General features: G+C 45.1%; 1 protein-coding gene across 9 annotated transcripts in view; it reads right to left on the reverse strand.

The window, feature by feature from the left end:
- Pbx1 (PBX homeobox 1) overlaps positions 1-26,284 on the reverse strand; it is a 313,516-nt gene that overhangs the window by 157,827 nt on the left and 129,405 nt on the right. The window contains exon 1 of one of the 9 annotated variants that reach the window (XM_052737520.1): positions 21,167-21,194. The exons of the other annotated variants lie outside the window; for them this stretch is intronic. Coding sequence (XP_052593480.1) covers positions 21,167-21,179 — 13 coding nt within the window. The 5' untranslated portion in view covers positions 21,180-21,194. Of the gene's footprint in view, positions 1-21,166; positions 21,195-26,284 lie in introns of those variants that run through there. 9 annotated transcript variants of the gene reach the window in all.

The raw sequence follows: 26,284 nt of genomic DNA on the forward strand, positions 1-26,284 counted from the left end.
ATCTTTGGTATCTGGAATGCAGACAGTCATCACAAAAAGATGATCAGTAAAACGGCATGTAGTGAACAGGTAAGTGATGAGCACCCATCTGTCCCATTGCAAATACATGCACCCATTTGCCAGTCCTTGGGTGGGACCAGGGAAGCCAAATTCAGGGAAAGAAGAGAGAAGCCCTGGCTGGCTCTTAATGAGACAAATTAAAAGTTCATCATTCATACCTATGGAATGTGTATCATCCTTTGGTAGATAGAGCTTTTATTTTCAATCACAACAATGCCAGCAAATGAGGGAATCAGGGAATCTAGATGCCTTTGAAGGCATTTTGTGGCTGAAATAACTGCATTTCCAGAACAGTGCACCGTAGCTTCAAGAATTCAGTTGGTTTTGCTTTAAGTCATTATCCTTCTTCCTCCTCCATTCATCCCTGCCCTGCACCAGGGGCAAAACACACCGCCACCCAGTCTTACAGGCAGAGTCACTGTTGAAACAGTGCCCTCACCAGATTCTAACCACAGGGAACGGAGGAGAAACACTCAGGTCCTTCTTGCTCCCAAGTCCACAGCCAACAGTCGGATGCTTGCTCAAGGGCGTTAGGGAGGGAAGAGTAGTGAGGCAGGTGTTCCTCTGTGCTTGGCTGATTTTCTCACCACAGGGCACAACTGGAAAAGCCCCACGGGTGACAATGCCAGGAGGCCAGTTCCAGAAATGGAAGAAGACAGTCACCATGATCTTCATTATACTTCCAGATTGTTGGGACTAGAAGATGTTTTATAGGCATCTGACCGTGACCTTGCCTGCTCAGCCCCCTTTCTTATTCACTTAGGTAAACAGGACACAATGCAACCAAAGGTGTCCTGGTGTTCTTTTGCAGACAGTGGACACCCTTGGCACCACCACTTTGCAAGAGGTCACCCACAGCCACTGTGAATATACCTCAGCAAGGAAATTATATAACGCTTAAATCAACCGAGGTCCAAGACAGCAGAATCACCTCCCAGGAATCAGAGTTCACAGTCCCACAAGTAATCCACAGGCCATCTCTACTACCTCAACAGGCATCTCATCACTCCTGTCCACATACATTCAGCTTACTGGAGGACATTAGCTTACTCCTAGAAGCAGAATTCATGGTTTAATGACAACATGCCTCCAGGTGAGCCCTCTCTCTATTGGGGCACCAGCCAAAGATACCATCTTTGGTGGTCTGAGAAACAGCAGCCTTTGTGTCTGTGATTTCTCCCCAGTGAAGAAGTCTTCAGTCTCTTAGACACACCAAGGAGTTTCAGAAGCATCGCCTCCTTAGTGGGTGCTGGTGAAATGCTGACATTGATTTCAGAGGGTCAGGTGTTTATCATGATTCCAAGTGTCCCTGAAAGAGGTCAGTACGTTCATTTCAGAATGGGGGGTGGGGGGTGAGGAGTGTGCTCACATCCAGTATAAGATCAGCAGGCTTTACCAGCCATCTAGTAGTTTAGAATCCAGACAGGGTGACATTTCCTATGAGCCCAGATATCTAGAAAACAGCCTGTGGTCATTGGAACCACAAGATGAAAGAAAGAAACAGAGAGAGAGAGAGAGAGAGAGAGAGAGAGAGAGAGAGAGAGAGAGAGAGAGAGAGAGAGGAGGGGAGGGGAGGGGAGGGGAGGGGAGGGGAGGGGAGGGGAGGGGAGGGGAGGGGAGGGGAGGGGAGGGGAGGGGAGGGGAGGGGAGGGGAGAAAAAGAACAAAGAAAATAATGAACAAAAGAGAAGTATAATCTTCCATTGTTTCCTTTGTCTTTACAATAAACACTCAATGTTGGACCAGTCTGGACTTGGGGACTTTCCAGTTTCCATGTGAGGCTGGATGTTTTACATTCAATACAAATTAGTTCCTTAAACTCAGAATCAATTGTCAAAAAATGTAGGGAAGTATTTTCCCACGGGGCAAACATTTGTGGTAAAACTGGAAATGTTCAACTTGATTATAATGTTTCACGAAAAGGTCAGTGTGGGGACTCAGAGCTGTACCTTGAGGACGTTAACTCTGTTTGCAGACAGGGTGACACACAGAGAGTCAGTTTGCCCAGGCATGTCATGGACACACTGTTCATATCACATGTCACTGGGCCAGCAGCAGAACAGCAGACCATGTGCACAGGGAAACAAACAAACGCGTGCATATGTGGGCCACATCCACACACTTCAGAGGCTAATGGACCTTCCTAAGACACCTGCAACTCTGATGACAACAATGCTTGCTATTGCTGGGATGTGTACTAGATGAAAACGAAAATAATACCACTATAAAGAAACCTACAGCAGGGGATTGCAATTTAGTGGGAGATAGATAGTATAGTATCCCCTGGGGAGCTTCCCAAAGATGCCCAAGCAGAGGTCTCCCCACAGCCTGAAATTCTGAACCAGGGCATTAACAAAATTTTAAAATGTCCTCAAGTGATTTCAATACGCCACAAACTGACTCCCTGATCTACCGCAAATACAGTGTTTTCAACTTAATGTTTTCAAATATTCAATCCAAGTAAAAATGGCGACCTCTTTTTATGTCCACTTTTGTGTCCTCTAATGGTCCTGGAACTGTAATATTTTTTGAAATCATGCTTTGGATTCTGTATTTTCCTCTAGATATCAGAAAGGAGTTTCCTAACCTTCCCTATAGCAGGGAGAATAGCAAACAGAAGAGTCTCTCCTTGTCCTCCCTCAAATTTCAACAAGAATGCAAATGACTAGGAAAATGGCTCATCCTGGAAGTACTTGCTCCTAGGACAGGAGCCTATTTGTTGACTCTCAAAGGCCAGCATTTGTGGGCAGGCCTCTGTAGCTCTTGCTAGCCCCCTAGCTTGTTCAGTTTATCAGATCTGATGGGGTCGTTGCCCATGGGAAAGTAAGTGGGATTCTGAAACACTTTTGTCATCAACCAAAAGTTGACACTTGGCTGAATCCTGAGGGCAAGCCCTTCCTCTTCCAGTTAGGTCTAAGTGTGACTCATCCTGGGGAGGATAATTTACTCTGAAGACTGGGAAAATTGGGCTACAATCTCAGATTCAAAAGACCCAAACTCTGCCTCCCTTGCATATCACAATAGCTTCACATTTTATCATTGGAAATTTGGAAAATGACCTCACTTTCTAAACTAGATCCTGATACAGTATTTCCACCACATTGATATAAAATCTTGGCAGTCAAAGAGTCTAAATCGGTCTCAATTCCCTGTAAATTCTGGTATTAGTATTGATTTTACAAAGCCAAAGGAGAGACTGGACTTACCCCCAAAGCTTAGCCAACTCCAAATTTGGTTACTCCATTTCTGAGGTCAATGCCATTCAGAGCCTCATCATGTGGCAATGATGAATACAAGGCACACAAATTTGTATTGAAAATCTTATTTGTCACCCACATCCTAAATACTCCTGGTTGACTAATATTCTTTACTTATACTGACCATAGCTAAGCCTCTAAGAACAGTGCTCAATAAGAATGCCACCTTGAAACACCTCACCCCCCAGGAGTGCATCCTCAGATTTTCTAAATGTGATTGCATGAAAAGCTGAAGACATTCACCTGGGTCGTCTTTATATATGTTGAGATGGCATGTTCCTTAGCTAAAAGAAACATGTAAGTTTCCCAAAATTCCACCTTGGATATGCTATAATGCCAATAATACAGATTAATTATTATACATTACATATTAATATGTATGACAAGTTTAGAGCCAAGGAGAAAGGGTAAAGCATGCCATATTACATGTAAATTCTAATGGAAATGCAAATATCATTCATAATAAGGTATCTATATTTCCAATTCTGACTCAAAGCTTGTATGGGCAAGGTATGTTACTTCAAATCCTGGTTTCTGAATCCAAGCAAAATGAACTTCTATTCTCTACAGTGTAGAGTCTACACCAATCCTCTTTAGAGGGTTACATAAAACAACGAATATGCTTGGTATCTGCCACATAGTAGGTGGTTAATAAAAGACTGCTAGTGTGCTAACAGTTGTCAACATGATGATTACCAATACTAATTCATCTCCTTGAGGTTCTGCTGAGCAGCTGGTCTGCAATGGATAAGACCTGGGCAGAATGGCAACAATATGGACTCTACCGACCACTCTGAAGCCACAGTCGTTCCCTAGTGGAGGCCTAGGAGTTTACATGTTCTTAAGCTCTTGTGCCTTCAAGCCAAGAACACCTGTTTCCAGGTAATGCTGCATGAAATAAATGTTTTGCTTCTTCCAACAGAAAGGAGACCTCAATCTACACAAGGATTCGACTGGAGTGTGTTCCTACTTTCTAGGGATGATGCACACCTGCCCAAGGAGCTGGGATGCTGTAGTCCCACCATCCCAGAGCTAAGGAAGCCCCAGCTGCTGCTGAAAGTATTTTTAGCTACATTATTTATGGGAACACCTGCCTGAAAATTCTAGACAGAGCTCAGTCTGAGAGAGGAGGGGTACTGGGACACCTAAGCATTGCTAGTCTTTATCGATGCTGTGGCATACAGGGAGGGGCCTCCCTCTTCCCAAAGACTGGCCCTGAACAGTAGATAACAGTATCCAAAGAAATGCCCTGAAAGCCTTGCTTCGCACAGAAACTCTCAAGAAACATCAGTGCCTGGATTGGGGAAAGGGAAGGGGGGAGTGATGTAATTAAAATCTCAAAAAAAGTAAAAGAAAAAAATTAAAGGAGAAAAAAAAGAGAGAGAGAGAAACATTAGTACCACTGTCCTGGACAGCATGTGACCACAGAACATCTCACCCTGGAAGCTACTAGTGATGACATACGAGTTACCCTCAGCTCTATTTCCAGTGGTGGTATACTGCCACCCAGTATGGTTTCCTTTACTGTTACCAATAAGAAAACTGACACAAAGAGATGTGCTGCAGAAATGGCATCCCTTTTCTGTACTGGCTCACTTGATTCTTCTCCAGAATGATACTCTGTGACCTTTTGCTGACCTCACTTCTCTCCACTTCTCAACTCTTAGCCCCATTTTTTTTGTCCATTACTATCTCCACCATCGCTACCCCAAAGCAATTGTTCTCTGCCTCTAGGATCACATACTGTCCGCATTCCGGTATTTAATATTTTATATATAGTTCACATTGATCCGTCTGGTACCCAGAGTGTGCTCAGCAAATTGAAAGAATGCTTTGTAAGGCTTGGAGGAAAACAACAGTGCACATATTAGCCCTTTTGGACCCATTGAATGGCTCCTAACTTCGCACTGGGCACACACCAGGTGCTGAGTAAAAGCTAACAGACCGGCTGAAAGACCCCTTTCAATTCTTCCTGCAATCTGCTATTAGTGGAATGTTTACAGATCAAAATCCTTGCTGCTGGCACTTAGGTCTGGCTCACCAGGTCATGCTTTCTCTGCGCATTCTGCCTTGGGCTAAATTGCCTAATTTTTCAATATTTAGGCTTCATGTTCTGTTCAAAGGGTAAGGAGCTTATTATTTATTTAACTCACAAGAGTCTTAAGTGACTGAGTGTTTATGAAAGGGTCTGCGAACCCAGAATGAACGATGTTGCATTTATTGCAGAGCACCTCTGCCTAACACAGATCAGTGGGTGGCGAGGACAAAGACATACACATAAAAACACTACTTGGCAGTCACTACACATGCCATTTAGGTATGATCTGAAAATGTCTTGCTGGCATAATTCTTAAGCAGACTGTCTTTGTATTTAATGACCCAAATATGCCAGGCACATGCCTCTGAGAAGCAAGTTAGATTTAACAAAACAGCAATTTTGTTAACCTTCCTCTCCGCCCACCAAAATAATCTGTGCTGTGGCCTCTGACCTCCCTGAATGGCTGCTTTGAGAGACTGAAGTCAGCATAGGCCTGGTTGGATAATCATGCCATGCTGTAGAGATTAGAAGAGGCTTGGAATGCAGATACAGATGGCAGTCTGAGCTGCAGGTCCACAAGCCCAGCGTTTCCAAGACAGAATGCAGATCCAAAGGGGAAGAGTCATCTTGGTTAACATTTCTGAGTCAGAATAGGTTTCCAATATTTCAAAGAATCATATATTTTGAAAGGGGAGCTAAAAGTTACCCAGTCTACTATTGTACTTTGAAAGCATGAACCATTTGAGCATGAGCAGATCTCTTATGGTTACACATTCATCCATCCTTTGACAAATACTTATCAAATATCCCTCCATGGTCTCCTAGAGGTTCTTTCTTGTTCCAGGCAGGTGATGCGATTCCAATACCCTGAACAGATTCCTGGAGCAGCTAAAAGAGCATTGACTCCTGCAAGGCATAGCTTCAACCTCAAGGTTAATGGACCCATAAGGCCACTAGGCCTTCCCAAGTCATGAGCAAGACACCCCAACAACAACAAATGACAACCCAATTTGATAATCGCAATCAGTCCTCTGCAGCTTGAGAAGGTCTCTTTCCACTGTCGTTACCAAAGATGCCACTGTTTCTCCTGAAGACATAAGAAACGGATGGCTGGGCATTTGCATGTGACTTAGGAAAATCATTTCATAAAGGAGTCATCACCCGAGAAGCCTAATTATAAGCTATATTCACTCTTGTTCATTCACCTCCTCTACAGTCAATGTTTACAGAGTAGCTCTGTATGCAGAACTGGGTTAAGTTAGGTACCTTGGGAAACCCTGAGATGGATGGTACAGTCCCAGTTCAGGAGAAACTAAGAAAAATCAAGAGGGAAATTACAATGCTTACTTTACAGATGAATAAACAGTAGCATAGATAGTTAAGGGATTCATTTTAAAGGCTTCATTCTGTTATGAAATCATAATATAAAGTCATCAAAATGATTAAAAAAAAGCACAGAACTAGAAAGCAAAATATCTTAGTTTGGGTCCTGGTTCAAACTCGCTGGGCACACCAGTCCAGACCTCCCTTGTGAGGCTGAATTTCTTCATCTGAAAAGCAAGTCCTTCCATCTCTAGGATGACATGATTCTGTTGCTTGTGAGGAATAAGGTTTGGTACCTAGAACTAGAGAACTAAGTCTCTGGATCATAGGACTGAATTAGAATTGTTATTTGGAGGACTTAAGGTCCTGTATAAAGCAACAGAGAAGCTGTTCCATCCCCATGGCACTGATGAGTTCTTCATAGACGATTCTCAGGCCCAAACATGAGTATGCCCTCTTCTGTAGACACTACAACTGCCATTTCTGCCACCTGGGCAATAATGACAAGGAAAATTGCCGTCCTTCTATCTCAAAGTCCTGAGTCTTCCACCCAGTATTATAACACAGGGTAGTGTTTACAAGGGCAATGTGGGTAGGGTAACTCATCTATGCCTGATGCAATGGATAGGGCTGTAGCCCACATGTGAAGAATGCTTAGTTCCAGGTGTACTAGACAATGGGGCTCTTCACAGACAGTATGTCCTTTTCCAGCTGAGTTTTCCGTTGCTATGAATTTTCTGAGAACCTGAGTTTCCTTTAATTTCCTAACTGCTGACTCCGAAGTGCTCATAAAAAGTGTTCAGTTTGTTAATGCTAACTTCCAAAGAGAACAATACAGATCAACACAATAAAACTAAGTTTGGATTTTAAAAAACAGACCATTTAGTAATTTCGCTGCATTGTCTCCCTCCCTGAACTTGGATAATGTTGGATGCTGGTCCCTAAATTGCCAAGTGGTCATTTTGTAGCCTGTGAGCTGTGAGATCATCCATGCCTCGATCTGACAGACGGCCTGGGATTGAATCCTTTTGTATTTATTTAATTTTTCCCCCCTTCCTGCTTCGACATGTCATTTGTCCTCTCTACTTTTAATTTTGGGTCCAAGAGGCACAGGTGGTTCTTATTTCAGGCTGTAGAAGAGATTCTGCTATTCAAAGATTAATGAATAAAGAGAGCCTTGTAAATAGATTAGCATGATAATGGTCATAATACTCTCCGCTGCCTTCTGTGCCTACTTCAGTCTGTGTGCCCTGAAAGTGCCTCCCCTCCCCCAGGCCTGGGACCCTATCCCCTCTTTCCCACCACCCGGTTCTCCTCTTTCAATCCGAGAAAGACAAAGTGACTCCCAAAACAGGCAGCTGCCAAGAGAGAGAGAGAGAGAGAGAGAGAGAGAGAGAGAGAGAGAGAGAGAGAGAGAGAGAAGAAAGGGGAGGAGAGAGATGGAAGGAGTGAGAGACATAAAGTGGAGAATACTTAAAAATCCGTTGTACTTAAGGATAAGAACATTTGTATAGAACGTACAAAGAAAATGCAAGGTTTCACTGCTTGGGGCTGGGAGTAGAGCTTAGGAGCCATGTGTTGGCCTAACTCGAATGAGGCTCTGGCTTTGAGTCCCAGCACTGCAATTACAATAACAACAATAATGGTCGTAACGATGATGACAGCTCTTTCCAAAGACTGGACTGCTGAATACATACACCACCTTCAAGCATTCCCTTTTTATGTTTAGCTCACGAAACTGTGTTTTCCTCTTTTCGCTCTAATCTGGAAGGAAGAGCTCCCTGCGGATATGGCTTTTCTGTATAGCTAGCTATAGAGGGGCAAGTTCGAGGAGGCTTTCCCACGAAAGATGTACTAAGATGCAGAAATTATCCTTCCAGAGAACCTACGACCCCTCCCTGGGGTTATGGATACAGGATGAGCGGGATGCCTTGAGCTGCACTGAATATCAGAACCCATGGACCTGCCTGCCTGTGTGCTTCCTCTTAATCCTAATTCCGTGCCTGGTCTTTGCATGAGTGAGGATGTGTGCCTTTCAAGGAAAAGCCCCTCTAGGGAGATGCCATGAAGATGCCCAGGCAATGTGGATTGAGACAGGAAAGCAAAATCAGATCCTGCCGCTGGGGCGGGTCTGGAAGAATAGCCTCGGAGAAGCTCCGCACCTTGGTTTGTCTGCCTGGATGGGAACTCCAACCACAGCAGAAGCCACTCAGCTGAACAGGCAACGAGCCCACACACCAGGCCAGGAAACACGGGCGCTTCCCTTCCTTTGTCTCCAAAGACCTGCTTGCCTTTTCCCTCATTTGAAGAGAGCCCAGAGCACCAGGAGCCAGGCTGACCCTCTGCCTCTCTGTGTTGATTAACGTCCCCTCCACCTCACACCGACCCCCATCAGGGCACACATTACCACCCAGCCCACCTCCTTCCTCGGTGCCTTCTGCTATCAACCGGGAAAAGGGAATCTAAAAATAAAGCCGGGGCCAGAGTGTGTACCACTCGATTGGGCTCCTGTGTTCACAGATCTGCTTATTTTGGCCTATCTCTCCCCAGCGATAAGGCCGCTAACAGTCTCTTATCAGCCAGTCGGTGAAAATGTGCTCCAGCCTGATTAGGCCTCAGTCTTTGCCAAGGTTATAAACAGCCGTTATCGTTTTCCCGAACAGAATAATCCGGACAGTATCAGCTCAGAAACATATGGGCCACACAGAGAAGATAGCCGCTGACGGACACTTCATTTTAATTGTAACGAGTGGGTCGCAGCAGCCTGTAGACAGGCAGAGCTGCCCAATTGGCAGCAGGGCTCTTTTCTTTCTTGAAAAAAAAAAATCCCATCTTCTTTCCCTGGTTCCCAACACTTAAGCTACAGATATTCTGGGTGGCATAATGAACTGCCCCACCCCAGATGTTAGCAGTCACCAAGCATGACCTTTCCCTAAAAGGCAGATGGGGCCTTTCTGCGTCTATTCTAATAGGGGGTGGAGGGAAAACATCACAGAGAACCCATGCAGCTCTCTGTTTCTCAGGTCCCCAAATCAGCGGCCTAACCTGAGTTGTCGCTTCAAGCTGGGCTCACACCCCTCCACCAGGCGTCCACAGGACCACCCCCTCCCTATTCAGCTCACTCCCACCGCCCCGTTTCTGAATACCAGGCTCTCCATGCCGCAAGCCTGAGTATTTCTGAAGAATTCATATCATTCCCTTTGCCTTCCCTGTGCAGACATTCATTAGCCAAGACTGAGTGTGAGGGGAATAAGGTCATGCAGGGGGAGGTGTTGTGTCCCAAACGCTGAGGTGAAAGATTTCACTGTGTGCCTCCAGGCCAGCAGGGAAGTCTTGGCGGCAGAGAGCTCAGCCTTGAGCCACTGATCTTGGCATGAAGCCAGAAGCCACCTTGCTCTTCCCTAGAGTGATGCATTTTAGACCCCCTTGAGCGATGACTGAAGCAGAGTGGCGGGAAAGAAGGTGAAGGAAATGGAAGAGCATTCCACAGCAAAAGGGTCCAGGAAGCAGGTGCATCTCTCCTCGGCAGTAGGCTCACTTCAGCGTCTCATTGTTACTGCACTACATCTCACACCTGGCTGGCCAGATGGGGTCACTGAGAGCAGGTGGGACTCTGAGGCAGATAAGCACCCCACCTTGCACCAGCTGCCAATGTTCATTCTTTTACTCTTCATTCACCGTTTGGAGCCTCAAGTCACTAAACATCTTCAAGTTGTGTTTCCTTGCTGACACGCTTTTCTAGTTAACCTTCCTATCTCCTCCTTACATCCTCCAGTGTCTTCTCCTAAGAATCTGGCAGCACCTTTTACTAGTGGTTCACAGACTGGACACATTCGGTTGACTGAGGAAGTTCCCCAAGATGAAACTCAGCTCCCGGTGACATTAATAAGGACAAAGCAAGAATCACAAAGGCCAAAATAGATACAGATGGGATTCATGAAGAATTCCAAAAAGCTCAGAGCTTTCACCTCTTTTCTGTGCTTCAGTTTCCCATTCTGCAGAGATAGGATGATATTACTTTGCCCTAAAAGAAATATTGGAAAAAAGACCCACCATGCAGCCAGGCAGTGGTAGCACATGCCTACAGGCAGATCTCTGAATTCAAGGCCAACCTAGTCTACAGAGTTCCAGGACAGCCAGAGCTACACAGAATAACCCTGTCCCAAAAAACATTATTAGAGTGGAGGGAAAAAAAGGGCCCAGCATACACTGAGCACTAGCATATGTGCCATGTTGGTTTAACTACGATATAAAGAGACCCACGTGATCCTCAAAATAATTTTGTGACTTATACAGAAGCAGCCTGCAGACTGCTGAATCTCTTTAAGTCCAGGGTCTCACTGGTCCCCAACACCCCACATCTAGACAACACCCTCATGCCATGCTTCCAGAGGTCTGTGACCGGCTCATCCACCCACTCCGTCTCCACGCAGTCTCTCAGGACACATGGACAGAGTACCCTGAGGTAACCGCTGGTGTTTGGTTCACCGGCACGTGAAAAGTTGAGTCCCTGGGCGTGTTCCTGCAATAACATAAAATTCAGAAAGGAAAGCAGACAGAGCTTCTGATGACACTTGAAATGGGCCCGAGGCACATTTTTGTTTTAATTCTTTTTATTTTTCCCATGGCTTTTCAACACCTGCATTTGCTCCACCACTTCCCCAAGAAAATACAACTTGGATTGCTTGGCAGAATCACTAAGGGACCGGCCAGCAGACCATGCTGGATGGCTGCGGTGGGTGGTCGCCATGTACAAGGTCTTGGCGGTCTCGGCTCAGTACACTGACAAAGTTTCAAGGTTATGAGGGTCTTTCCTGAACCATCACCAGTATCTGAAAATATCCGGGGCACGTGTGCACTCTCCTCAGAAAGCAGGAGGGGAGCTCAGCGGTTGCTGATTCAAACTACAGGGTTTCCCACTCATCTTCCTATTTTTGTTTTCTTATTTTTTCGGTTCCAGTGAACTCAGTGTTGTTCCTTCACCATTTAGGGCTAACAAGAAGTTGTTGTTGTTGTTGTTTCAAAGCAGGCAGTCAGGCCTGTTTCTCTGGAGCATGTCTCTCATTTTCTTGTCCACAACCCATTTGGCTTGATTGGCCTCCAGTTTCTCAGAAACTGGACCGGCTTACTCAGGGCCCCAGGGCAGGGCCTGGGGGAGCTTTCGAAGGAGCAGACTGTGGCAAAAGTGAAAGTGAATACCCGCTGGCCTGCCACCATCATGCTTCTGCTGTGTGGTCGATACTGTGGGTTGACAGGTGCCATGAGAGCCGTGTCCAGCCTCCTCAAAGTGCCTATGCGTCAGTGTTCCTGTTGATTCTCTTGAGTGTCCCCATAAACATAAGCACCCGAGGGACTAATTTCCTCCAGGCTGTATGTATCCTCAGCACCCAGAGTGGAAGCTAAGATACAGGAAGCATTGCATGAAGAGAAGGAACACATTTAACCCAAATCTGACCAGACTGATGTCCAAGGCCAAGTCTACATTTAAGACTCAGCCCCAGCCAACTATATAGATCTGCCTTGTCTATGTCCTTAAGAGTCTCAGTTTCTCTAGCTCTAGAATGGTGCCATAGATTCGCGGTGGGGATTACATAGGCGCCAGTTACTCAGTCTGGCTCCTGACATGAGACAGCCACCTAATAAATAGTTGTTTATGAACACGTGGCTCCTGTTCATCTCCCCCTACACCTCTACAACCACACTCGACTGCTCTAAGCAAAGAAACCCTGGCGGCCAAGGAGTTCTGGTTTGGATCGCTGCTTTGCCGCAGCTACAGTTGTGGCTCGAGTCTGTGGCCTGCATCATCGGGCTGAGGTCACTCCGCTTCACCTGGCTGTGAGCCATGTGAGCGATCAGATGTGGCAAACAAGATCTAGGCATGCCGGGAGCGCCGCTGTAGCTTGTGCTAGGACTGCACTGACCTTGTCTGTGACTACCCCAGTGCTGTGCTCTAATTACCACAGCACAGTCCAAAGCCTTACCCTGGTTCAGGGCCCTCAGCTTCTGCTGGGCTGGACATTAAACCACCTTCTGAGCTGACACCCAGAAACTCTGTTTGGCCTCTGGTAGTGTCTTAGCAAGACACACGGCTCCCCTCAGGGAGCAGCTGAACACATTCACTCTTCCTCCAGTGTCCTTCCAATCTCAGGGTTTTCTTGGCTTTTCCTTTCCTTGAGAAAGAGAGTCTTAAACCCATTTGCATTCCCAAGACAAGCTCTTGGGCATAAATTCATTTCAGCGTGGGGGTCCTCTATTCTCTCTCTTTCCTCTCACCATGAAGCTGGGGTGAATTCATAAGTAGCTCTAGTGTTTTCAGCACTGGAGTCTTATATGAGACAGGATTACAGGGGATGGAGCCTCTCTGTCTCCCTCTGTCTCTGTCTCTCTGTCTCTCTCCGTCTCTGTCTCTCTCTGTCTCTCTCTCTCTCTCTCTCTCTCACACACACACACACACACACACACACACACACGTACATATCACTCTCATCAGCACACTGCCACTTTCACATCTGCACTCTTGAGGTGAGCCCTACCCAGGTTTAGTCAATGTTATCTTTCCTGGCCTCCCGTGGGAATATTGCCAAATAAAATAACAGAATATTCTTTTGGTAAGGCAAGTTAAAACCTTGGGAAGATTTAAACCTGGGCTTCATGTCATGGACGCTCCCTTCTGTAATCTGTATTCCAATCTCGGTGCTGGCAGAGCTGTGAGCAGAATACCCAAGGTCTCATAAAAGATCCAGTGCTTACTGACTTCCCTGACATTTGCTGCTTCGTGTTGCCAAGCGCCTTCCTGTTCAGCCTCCAAAGACTGCACAGTCCCTTCCAGATCACCTCCGCACATGGCAAGCCTGTAGAAGGCACTTCAGGACCTCAGAACAAGGAAGGACAAGGCTTAACTCACCCTGTAAATACATGTCTGGGGTTAGGATGCTTATTTTATAATGTAGCTCCTTTCTTTTCCTTGAGTGATTTGATAAGATTACATTCCTGCTACATACTACATGGAAGTAGGACCTGTGCATCAGACAGTGTAAGCAGTCTTAATGAAGACTCTTCTTCGGCTGTTCAGGGCTGAGTATTCTGTCCTCTACTTAGTGCGCTCGCTCAAATCTTCCTACTTCTTGTCATTACTAAAATCTAAGAGTGCCTTATGCAACCTTATGAGGTTTTGCGACCATAATCTATAAGGTTGGCAGCTTACCAAATGGAATCCAAGAACACTCTCCAATGGCCTGAGTTAAAAAACAAGTGTATTACCTATACGTGACTTTGAGAATCCACACTGTTGTAGGTGGGCACCAGAGGAAGCATGGATACAGGAGCTCAGACGTTCATGCAAGGTCTACCATAATCAAAGAAAAGCAAAAGTACCTAAAGGAGTGATGGGGAATGCACATTCTAGTCCACTATAACGATCACCATGGATGTTGGAGCCAGACCCGCCAGCAGGTCCCAAAGGTTTGCTTTTCAATCATATCACACAAGCTCATCTTATCAGAGAAACACACAGAAAATAAAGGGATTCTGGCACACTTCTGAAGGGTACCACCTATTGCAGAGTTCACAGAAGGAAACCTCAGATACAGCTACAGGGTAAAGGCCCAGTGACCTACAGTGACGGCAGTAAGGAAAAGGACACATGGTCACATGACTAACACCACTGAGCCATCAAAGGCAGGAGGGATAAAAAGCATGGTGGCTCCACAGAAATGCTTCAGAGATGCCCCTCGGTAAACCCACAAGTATCCGGTTATTTGTACAAACAAAAACAAAATTCCCAAACTCAGGTAATCAAAAGCCAAAGACCTATTATAACTTAATCTCTTTTGACAATATATTAGCTTAATTATCTCTGAAGATGCTACCCGTGGCCATTAGAGCTATTAGCACTGAATGCCAGATCAAAGTCCTGCTCACACACAGGTGCCTGCCCATCAGGTGACAGGGGGGTAACCAGGCACTATCAACAATGTGTGACAAGGGGGTAACCAGGCGTTATCAACAACCTGTTTGGATGCTTTCAATCTAGCCATCACTAAAACTTTCTCAAGAGGTCCAAAAATCTAAGAATACAAATTGAAAATTAGAGACAAGTAGACGGTACCTCAAAATTAAACTTGTCGCGTAAGAAAATTATAACCCAAACCATCTCTGTGCTTCTCAAGCCTTTTACTGTGTTTAGTCACACAACATATAGAGACACCGTTTTGCAATAGACATATGAAAAGCAAAGAGGCAAAATACATCAGTGTTTAGACGTCAGGTAATATGAACTGTGGCTTCAAAAGGAGATATGCCCATAAGCCTGCAGACACAGCAGGGAAACAGGACATTTCTTGGTAAGCTGTAATGTAGGATTGAAAGGGAACATCCAGACTCTTAGAGACAGAAATGTTGTATTCTCTGGGAAACAGTCATCAAAACTATGGTCAGATATTTCTGAAACTAAATACCCATCTAATTCATGGTAACTAATTTTGGGGTGTTGGTTACTCTTTTTAATTATCAAACACAATCCCTATTACTTATTTAAAGGAAGTTTTTTTTTCCCTAGGTCAGTTACAGTACTATAAATGTGAGGGGTTAGCAAACAGGGAGCCTTTGTCTCCTAGAGGACATTAGGCAGTATCTGGGGGTGTTGGGGTGCTGCTAGTATCTGTAGACAGCACCTAGGGATGCAGCTGAACAACCTATAGTGTGCAGGACCACAAGAAACTAGGTGACCTCAAACACTAATCATGCTGAAATTACAAAATCCTTATACAGATGATCATCAGCATTATAAGAGCTTTCAAATCACGCCCTCCCAGCAAACTTTTAAGAGGTGAAAAAAAAAAGGAGGCAGAGGAGGAGAAAAGAAAGGAAGGGAGGGAGGGATGGAAGGAGGGAGGGAAGAGAAGTGAAGTGAAGGAGCAGAATCAAAGAATTAGTATCATTGTGCTTATCAAAAGTATAGTTGGAGGGCTGGAGAGATGGCTTAGCAGTTAAGAACACTGACTACTCTTCCAGAGGACCAGGGTTCAATTGCCAGCACTCATATGGTGGCTCACAATCACCTGCGACTCCAGTGTGAGAAGCTCTAACTCCCTCTTCTGGTCTCTATGGGCACTGCATGCACACAGTGCACAGATGTACACCCAGAGAAACACTAATACATATAAAATAAAAATAAATAAAATCTAAAACAAAAAGTATAGTTGCTATTTGTACAATCTACCCTGTATTACTTCGTCATCAAATGTGCTCTGAAAGCAGTGATTCTCAACCTGTGGGTCACAACCCCTTTGGGGTCAAATGGCCCTTTCCCAGGAGTAGGATATGTAGGATATCAGATATCTTACATAACAGATATTTATATCACAATTCATAACAGTAGCAAAATTACAGTTATGACATAGCAATGAGAATAACTTTATGGTTGGGGGTCACCACAACATGAGGAACTGTATTAAAGGGTTGCAGCTTTAAGAAGGTTGAGGACCACTGCTCTAAAGCCTTCCATCTGGACTCACATTGAACCACACACTGAAAAATGCTGGCCAGACAGCAGGAGCTTGAGGAGGGAACATTTACCTGGAGACACCTGTGGCTGAACAGAGGAGTATCCTGGCCAATTGCATTAAAATCAAATAAAGTAAGATATACAAATGTTAACTTTTTAGCTAGTGAAAAAATAAAGACATCTGGTTTGCCCAGTCCTATATGTGTGTACCTATCCAGTCCTCTAGCCCCAGATCTCTGACCCCCAGTAACACTGTAATATTATTTTTTAGATCAGTTAGGGTCCAAATCGTGCATGCTCTGTCTTTAATATTAATAAGTTTTGTAACTAGCAGTTTCTCGTCGCTCCGAATTCTTGAGCACAACTAGAAAGGGCACTTATCCTGAAAAATCTAATAAATTTACAGTTTTATATACTTCCTTCAATTGTAAAAGTCTTGTTCAATAAACTTTAAAATGCCACTATAGAGCAATAACACAGACAGTATAAACCCAGCCCTGGGAAAGCTGTGCGACCAGAAATTGTTCCCCTTTCTGCTACAGCAATAAAGTTTTATATGTTTGAACTGACTGTAAAAAGGTTTGAATGTTGGCAACTGGGGAATAATCTGTCTTCTTTATAGTTATTATCATATTTCCCATAAGACCCCTTGGTCTGTGTCAATCCTTCTCGTATATGACACCTTTGTACTGTCAGCAAAAGCAAGTCTACTTTCTTTTTTTTTTTTAACTATAGGACTTGTATCTGTTTTCCTTCAGATTACAGCTAACAGGAATAAATTATTTCTGACAAGCATCTATTGCAGCATTTTACCAAATAAAGCTGGTTGTGACTGCTTTTCCAGGAGAGTGGGGGGGGGGGGCTCCTCCCATCTCCTTCCCCCTTTTTCTCTCAACTGATTCAAATGCAATTCAGGGCTGGTTAAATTGGAGGAAATGCCAATAAAAAGAGATTTGTAGGAAAGTTGCTCTGAATGGCAGAGCCCGTGGAACATGGTACTTCAGTCCTCCCGGGTGCCATTGGATCTGTGTGGAGGAGTGAGGGAAGGCAGGAGGGGGGGGGCTCATCCCTCTCCTCACGACCTCTCTCAGATCTAAGAGCATTGCTACTACACAGAACAAAATGGGAACTTTCCTGGCCTCAGATTAATAATCAGAGGGAAGGGGGCTAGTTACAATCAGCATGGAAAGTAATCAATTTGTTGTAGGTATACATGGGCTCTTTGCTGAACAGTCATTGTGGCTGAAATAAATGTAGGTTCCTGTTACTAAAGAAACATTTTGTATGTGTATGTCTGGGGGTCAGGGAGGAGGCATGCAACAAATAGACAAGGTCTCTCTGAGATTCTGAGATTAGCCATATGAATACAGGCATATACATATGCACACACATGCACAGTGTATGTCCTTGTGAGTACAGTCATTCAAATGCAACTCCACCCCATAGGACAGCTCTGGTAGGAAAGGAATATGTCAAATGGTGTCTGTGAACAGAGCAACTGTACCAGAATCAGGAGATGCCAAGCAAAATGGAGTAAATATAACCATCCTTCAGAGTTTCAGGTTTGTGCATATGAGCGTGGGACATCTTCCTCCGTGCTGTTCCCTCTCCATAGAGGTTCAGGGTCACAAAGACATGCTATCTTTTTCTAGATCGGCCATAAATAAATAAATCACATTATGGTGAGAGGGCATATCTTGCTCCCCTTGGCTCTCTCTCTCTCTCAGCTTCCTTCCAAACAGAAGAGCCACACAAGCTGTACCATCTAACAAAGTGCACCCACGTTCACCTTAATGGCTCTTAAATTCCAGCTGGGACTAGAAGTCCACGGTTTCATGATCATATCCTTTAACTTTTCTCTATGTCCTCTCCAGGTATTTTGTCTGTGTGGTCAAAGTTTACTAACAGTTTGCCATTCAACAGGTTCTGGAGATTTCATGAGAAAAGCCAGAAAGAAGCACTGTGGCTGATCACAGAAGAAGGCGGTGTGAGTGTGATGTCAAGGACCCAGAGGACATACCTGTTTTCAAGTCATCAAAAAATATCTCCGGAAAGACAGGCCTGTGGGCGCAATAGTGGCACAAACAGTAGGGCAATAACCAACCACTTTCTCCTTGGATTTAAGGTCTCCTCCACAAGAAGAAACACGTGCCTGGTACTGCAACTCTAACCAGGAATTCATGCTTGCGGAGCTCACAGGCCACAAGGGTGAACTTATTAATAATATTTCATTGGATGGACATAGTACCAAACTGCCCTCTAAATGTATATCTGTGCTTATAAAAAAATCTCTATGCTTATAAACATGCACAGTATATATATGGATATATATATATATATATATATATATATATATATCCATAAGAGTATAGATATTCAAATACAACTCTGCCCATAGGACAGCTCTGGCAGGAAGGGCACATGTCAAATGGTGTCTGTGAACAGAACAACTGTACCAGAATCAGGTGATGCTAAGAAAAATGGAGTAAATACAATCATCCTTCAGTGAGTTAGAAAAGATCTCAGTCCTTATCAGAGAAATTTCGTTGCGCAATGCACAGGGGTTAATGTAGAAACTCACAATTGATCAAAGTGCAGAAAATAAATGTCAAACTACAAACAAGACATCCACACCACTGGCTTGCAATGCTCAGGGGTCACCGCAGAAAGGAAGCAGAAAGAGTGTAGGAGCCAGAGGGTAGACAGGCCCAGAGGGAAACTGTCTTCTGGACATGACCAGACTGCTGTACTCATCCTCTTGCAGCAGCTACTGCTGCCTGTGAGAAAGATCAAGCCAGTCCACAGTCTAACACGAGGAAGGCAGAGGTTCACACACCCCTTCTTCCCCAGTTGAGGAACTACTGACAATTGATGCCCTTTGGGAAAGGGAGTATCAGTTTACTTTAAGGGTGTGACCCTGGTAGATCTACCAGGCTCTAATGGATGACCACACTCCTGTGAGTATATGGGCAGCTCAAACTGGACTCAGTAAGTTATTAAACAGAATAAATATATAAACAAATAGGGCTGGAATGATGACTCTGTGGTTAAGAGCACTTCCTGCTCTTGCAGAAGGCTGGGGTTCAGTGCCCTTCATCCATATGGTAGCATCTGGAACTCCAGTTCTAAGGGATCCAATGCCCTCTTCTGACTCCTCAGACACCAGGCACACATGTGGTGTACATATATCCATGCATGCAAAATTCTTATACGCATAATAAACAAATATTTTAAAAATAAATAAGAATAGGAAGTTAGAAGCAGGTGGGAGGTAGGGGGATCCAGAGGGTGTGGAGGGGGAGTATGATCAAAATGAATGGCATGAAATCTTGAAAGAATTAATAAAAGCATTATACTCTTTAAAAATCCTTTGAACTCACATACAAGGACACTCAAATATGGAACAACGGGAACCTCCAAAACTTCTACATAGCTGTGACATACAGCAGGAATTCAGTTTTTAATCATTGGGTTGTTGTTGCTGCTGTTGTTTTGAGGCAATATCTCACTCTGTAGCATAGCTTGACCTGGAGTGGAACTTGCTATATGTAGTCTAGACTAGCCTAGGACTCGAGAACCAATGGTGACCCCCCCCCCCCCGCACCTCACCTCCTAAATGCTGGGGTTATAGCACACTCAGCTATGAACACAATCTGACATCAGAGGACAGTTGTATTTGCAGGAAAGAAGGTGAAGGAGTTGCCTAGGAGGTTTGATTTCTGGGATAATGCTCTTTACCTACCTAACATAAATAATAACATTCCTGTGTGCCTCACGGCTTGCCAAATTTTGATCAGCAGGTTTACTCTTGCTATGATGTTGTGGAGTAGTTTTATACTCATGTCATTAACGAAGAAACTCACAACCAGACAAACTGAATGTCAGTGTTCGAGCCCCCTGTTTCCCGACTTGGCAGGCTTCTAATGTGCTTCACTGCTCATTCAGACTGGCTGGGCCTCTGCCTCATCCCGTCGGCTGCAGGTCTCCCCAACATGGTCACCTATGACACCAGTACAGCAGACACTAAAGCAGGAACAGAAAGAGGACCACAGGGGCTCTTATGCCCCAGCTCACTGGTAAAACCATCTCACTCCGGTCCACCAGGCACTTGCTATATCAAGTGCACAGAATCACCAGGGATCCAAGCGACACTCCCGAGCCACCAAAGCACTCATCTGAGGTCTCCAACGGCGAATTCAGCAGAGCCTGGTGCACCCCTGACATGCCCACCCTGCTTCTTCCTAAGCCAGCCATGCTGGCACATTCTGTCTCACACCGCCACAGGGATGCGAGGCCCCTCAAGAGCTGCCAAGCTCCCTGATGTACAGGCTGCTAATGCAGCATTATTAAGAACACGTTTGTCTCCACTTCTCTAAGCACATGGCTTCCCTGCCTGAAGGAAAGCCCCACGCGGGTTTCCACAGAGGGACCCAGCAAAACACCCTGGAACCCACAAAGGGAAATCAGCATGCCAAGGGTTAAGCACACCCTGTAATAAGCATCTCTGTTCCGGCGTGTTGCGAAAGCCCATTACCTCCCGCCACATTACCTCATTCATTTCTTATATGCGGATGGTTTATTTTCCCATGAGCACCCTGGCTCTCAGTATTAAGTCCCCTCCTTCGCCTCTATTTCTCTATCCATCACATTTAACACTCTGACAGTAACAGTCTATAATGTTTCTATTCTACAAAACCGCTCTGTCAACTCCAGGCTTCCAGAGCAGCAACTGAGGAAAATAAATAACATCAACGCCAGCGACGACAGCATCACAGCTCCCGTTCTGCTGGGCCCCCCTTTTTTTTTAATATTATTCGACAAAGAGAAAGGAGAGAGAGAGAGAGAGAGAGAGAGAGAGAGAGAGAGAGAGAGAGAGAGAGAGAGAGAGAGAGAAGGAGGAAGGGAGAGGGAGGATAAGGAATGAGGGACAGTGAGAGTAAAGGAAAGAGCAATTTCCTTCTCATACCAGAGATGCTTAACAGACCTGAAGAGTCCATCCAGGCATTTATTTCCCATTCAGACAAAGGGGTGACTTCCCCTCTCGGCTCTCTCGTCGTTCTGTGGCTGCCTCCCCCTTTCCCTTCCTCCCACACACCTTGCAAAAGACTAATAGTTACTACACTTCCCTCAATCCACCTGCACCAGAGGTGCAGAGCCACATGGAGCAGAGAGAGTGAGCATCAGCCTGCTCACCTAGACGGTGACTCTGAAAGAACTGTCGTCTTTGCGAGAACAGGGGGTCCGGGAGGAAGTCCAGACAGTCCTTGGCCTACCTACCACCTTTGCTCTGGGGAAAAGACAGCATGGGAGGAACACTCTGGAACCCCGGAGCAGGTGGGAAAGTACGAAAAGGATCAGTAGTGAAAAACTCAGTCGATCTGGAAGTTTCGTCTCCTGTCCTTGGGAGTTTTATCAAAACCGGTTCTATTTCCATCCGGTTGGGTGGCTATCTTTTAAAAACGTGTTTTCTTTCTATTTAGATTCTTTTTAAAGCTATGTAGGTAGGACAAATAGATAGAATCCTGGATATTATTTGGCTTCCTTGTCATGGCTGGAATCATTTACCAGAATGAACGCCAATCACCTACCTACCTGTCAGGAGCACCAGTGATGGGAATGTTCTGACCTATTCTATCCACGCCTGGTCTGCCAGGCTTTTTAAACCCTCCTAATTCTGCTGTGTTCCTAAGTTTCCCTCAGGCCTGGGTGCTACAGCAGCGCAGTTACGGACACGTGGAAGCCAAGCCTGACCACTCACTAGTGCAGGTCCCTGTTTCAGAACCCTCTATGCTGGGTCTCCCCAGAGTGGACCCAGAGCCATAGAGAGGCTGTGTTGGCACCTGTTATAATTTAGGATGCTGTCTTTGGTCAATAAGAATTCAGAGAATGTTCGTGATTGGCGTGTGTATACTCTGGGAAATAAAACATCAACAGAGTAAAAATCAACCTAAAATAAAGGTCTGTGGAGGTTGCTTTGATGAGTCAGTACCCCAGGTACCCTGATGAGTCAGTACCCCAGAGTTAAGTGCCTGGGCCTTCAGTGTGTTACCGCCCTGGCTCTGGGCTGCCTCAAACATGGCAATCCTGCCAGACTGGCTTCTGAACGGTAAGACGCAGCTGCAGAGAAACAAAAGCAGGACCAGGTAAAAAGGGGGGAAAGGAACAGGCTCTCACCTACCACTGCCAAACAAACACCTGTAATTCCTCCTGTCGCCTCACCAGGCTGCTTCTCCGAGAACTATGGGAGGTGCCATGTGGAATACTACTTAGAAAGAAAGAAAGGTTCGATGCATGGTTACCGTTGCCAACAGGACCATTACCCTAGAGTTAAAAGGCTCCTCCATGTCTCCACACTCAGCTGTGGGGCTCTTGCTCCCACCTGTCACTGCTAGCTAGAGGCCACAGTTTTGTGCTTGGTTTTGGTTTTGTTTTGGTGTTTTCTTCTTCCTTTTCTTCTCAGAGCAAAGAACATACACTGAGGATCACGAGAGAATCACTCACCTGGACACCCGCCCCTTTCTCCCATCCCTAAGCAGAGGAAGATCCGTGCAAATTCAAGCCAGTTACTATAAAACTTGAGAGTAACACCAACAAGCCAATCAGAAGTGCAGACATGAGCCAGGCGGCGGTGGTGCACACCTTTAATCCCAGCACTCAGGAGGCAGAGACAGGCGCATCTCTGTGAGTTCGAGGCCAACCTGGTTTACAGAGCGAGATCCAGGACAGGCACCAAAAGTACACAGAGAAACCCTGTCTCAAAAAAAAAAAAAAAAGAAGAAGAAGAAGAAGTGCAGACATGAGAGACCATGAAGACTGAACGGGACAGAGCAAGTCTGATACCTGGTGGCGAAACCAACTGGCTCCGACACTTCATTTCTAGCCCAGTTCAATTCGAAATGTCACAAACCGTCTAACTTATTGAATCAAAGATCACTTCTGTTTTTAGGACTTTTTTAGTGTGTGTGTGTGTGTGTGTGTGTGTGTGTGTGTGTGTGTGGTGGGGGCTGGGGGTGGTACTATAAACACCACAATCAGGCTAAGTGACATTGTTTATTTTAAATGCCCCTATTTCGTAACTGCCGCCAATAGTTCTCCTTGACGCCTCAATTTTTCTCTTCTGGTGACAGAAGGCAAAGGTAACCTTAGAGCACCGAATGGCTAAAGGTGTCCCCCTTTAGTGAGGAATGGGCTTTTCACATTTCTTTCCTTGAAACTGACATTTAGGACTCCCATGTGTACAGACAGCATCAGGTGGAAGACAGACGGGTAGACACGAGTCCTTCTATTCAAAAGTTTGTAATTACTGAAGGGGGGGGACACACCAATTAATCGCTGAAATTAAGGTCGGAAAACGGGTCTGTGGGATAGCTCGGCCAGTGAAGGTACTTGGTGCAAAACCTGGTGACCTGGGTTTGAGTCTCAGAACCCATGTGGGAGAAGGAGAGAACTGACCCCTGAAAGCTGGTCTCTGACCTCCATGTGAGTGCCATGTCACATAAACACACACACACACACACACACACACACACACACACGCATGCACGCACGCACACACACACACGCACGCACGCACGCACACACACACATGCACATGCACACACACTCTAAAATTTAAGTTTGAAAAGGAACGACGCTAACTATTACTTCAGGTATATCATTAGAGGGGCGTGGGAGAAGGTGTGACTAATCGGAGGGCGTGTCTGAGCAGAGCTTTCCTCGGGAGAGGGAGACCTGGGATATTACCACACTTTTGGTTGTTAAAGGCTCAATATGTGGGGTCTTTCAAACCAGGCTCAGAGCTCTACACTGCTAATTTCTATTTCATTTGTCTCCTGGCCAGTATACAGGCATTCCCATTATAATGCTGGTTAATATAATGGGAGGAAATGGCAGAACAAAATTCACGGGTTTCTCCGGGAGTAAAGAACTATAAACCTTAAATTAAGATTCACCATTACCATAACCCTTCACTGAGCCACATGAAGCAGGTAACATAGTCCCTGCCTTGGGTATTGAAAGAGCAGACGTTAGAAAAACCAGGTAACCTGATAGACAGAGGAAGGACCCAAAGCACAAGGTCTTTTCCCTCCACTTTCCTCTAGTGCACTACTGCTCAGAACATTCAGGTTTCTCACTGAAAAGAAGGTCCTTGGACCAGTGAATTCAGCCTAGGGAAGGCCTGAAAACCTAGGAACTGCCTCCAAACACAGCGTGATCCCAGCAGAGAGAAGTCACTAGAGATAGCAGATGATTGCTAGAGAGGCAAAGCCAAGGAGAAAATCAACCACTAGGCTTGGGGCTGCTCAGGTGTGCGCCAGGCCCTGGGTTCCACCCTCAGCAACACGAGGGTAAGGAGAGTTAAAAACGAAATAAAAATAAGCAAGTATCCAGATATTGTCAAAACGGTCCCTTAACTTCCACATTTTGGAATACACAAAACTGCTGAGGCTTCTCCATTTTCCCAGTCCTTTATTTCTATTATTACCCATCTTTCCAGGCAACCAGACAAGAGAACCTACATGCTTCAACACACACAGAGATGGCCTTCTTCTCAGTCCAGTTCAAGGCTGCACCCAGTAAATACCCTGGCGAAGCCAGTTTCCAACAGTTACCTAATAATGCGGTATCTCTGTCCACACCCTCCACCATCTGGGAAATGATATTGTCACTCAGCTTAATGTCGTGCTGAATCACCTCCCTCTTTTATGGCATCGAAATCATCTAGCATCCCCCATTCACAATTTTCCTGAGATCATGTCTAAAACTTGGATGTCACCAGGCTCTGTTAATCTTTAAGATAACTTTCTTGGGGCTGGCAAGACGGTTTAGCCGGTAAAGGCACTTACTGCCAAGCCTAATGACCAGAATTCAATTCCCTTGACCCACGTGACGGACAGAGAGCACCAACTCCCATAAGCTGTCCTCTGATCTCCTCATATACTCTGTGCTTGTATACATACATAAACAATAACATAATAATAATAAATGTAATAAAAGAGTTTAAAAAAACTACTAATAAGATGTTCTCTAAACAAGCTGATGTTTCTCATTCCTAAGATACCCTTGTTTTATTGGGACCTGTGTCCTTTCGTGTCCTAGATGAAATCTCCATAAGATTTTCAATGTCTCCCATATAGTACATTCTATATTTTTTTTAACCAGACCAAAAGTCCTTAAATCTCATTTCAGCATATAATTGAGGCAAAAAAAAAACCCAAAAAACAAGTTTTTTGTTATATGTTTCATGTAACACATCAAGGGTCACATAGCCACCACAGATGTACTAGGCCTGACTTCACCACCCTTCTGCCAGGCTCATCCTCAGGCCCATCATTTTACAAGGCACTGAGGTGCCTGCCTCTAAAGACTGTTGGGTTCAGTGGACAAAATTACAAGGTACCTGTCATGTGTCCAAACCTGTTCTAGAAATGTTAATAACTGAAAAGTTATTCATACCAAAATACATTCAACCTAATGGAAAAATAAAGATACAAAAATAATGCCAGGTAGCATAAGTCACAATGAAAAGGTGTAGAAGAAAAAGCCAGGGAAGGAATGACTGGATAGATGTGTTCAGACAGGATGCTTGGGCTGGACATCTATCTGCTAAGATCAGCATGACTAGTAGTGATTTTCTGTGGGGATGGCAGGTATGGGGAATTCCTAGCAGAACAGACAGTCTCCAAAGGCATTCTTTTTGAAATGCAGCATGTTTAAGGTACTCAGGTAACTCTATCTGTTTGGGATGTATATGGAGGCAGGAGAAAATGGTGGAAACTAGGTCATCAAGAGCTAGATGACAGGGTTACCAGAGGTTCCGATGAGGAATTTAGGCCTCAGCCTATAGCCTTTCCACCTGTGTCCACTCATTGCACAGACATGTGTAAGGATGATGGCCAGACTTGAGACACACCCCAGAAGAATTCCCACAGAAGTTCTCAGATCCCACCCAGATAAATACAAACCCGCTTGCTTCCACTGAGGAAACTTCCATGGCAATTCAAGTGAATGAAGGTAAGTCTATGGTGATGGTTTAAAATAGCTTAAAATCTTTAATGGCTGGCAAATCTCAGGTCTCGGACCATTATGAACGTCAAAATTA

Source organism: Peromyscus californicus, unplaced genomic scaffold (assembly GCF_007827085.1).
Source record: "Peromyscus californicus insignis strain IS unplaced genomic scaffold, ASM782708v3 Scaffold_14__1_contigs__length_90479793_seg_2, whole genome shotgun sequence".
Classification (NCBI taxonomy): domain Eukaryota; kingdom Metazoa; phylum Chordata; class Mammalia; order Rodentia; family Cricetidae; genus Peromyscus; species Peromyscus californicus.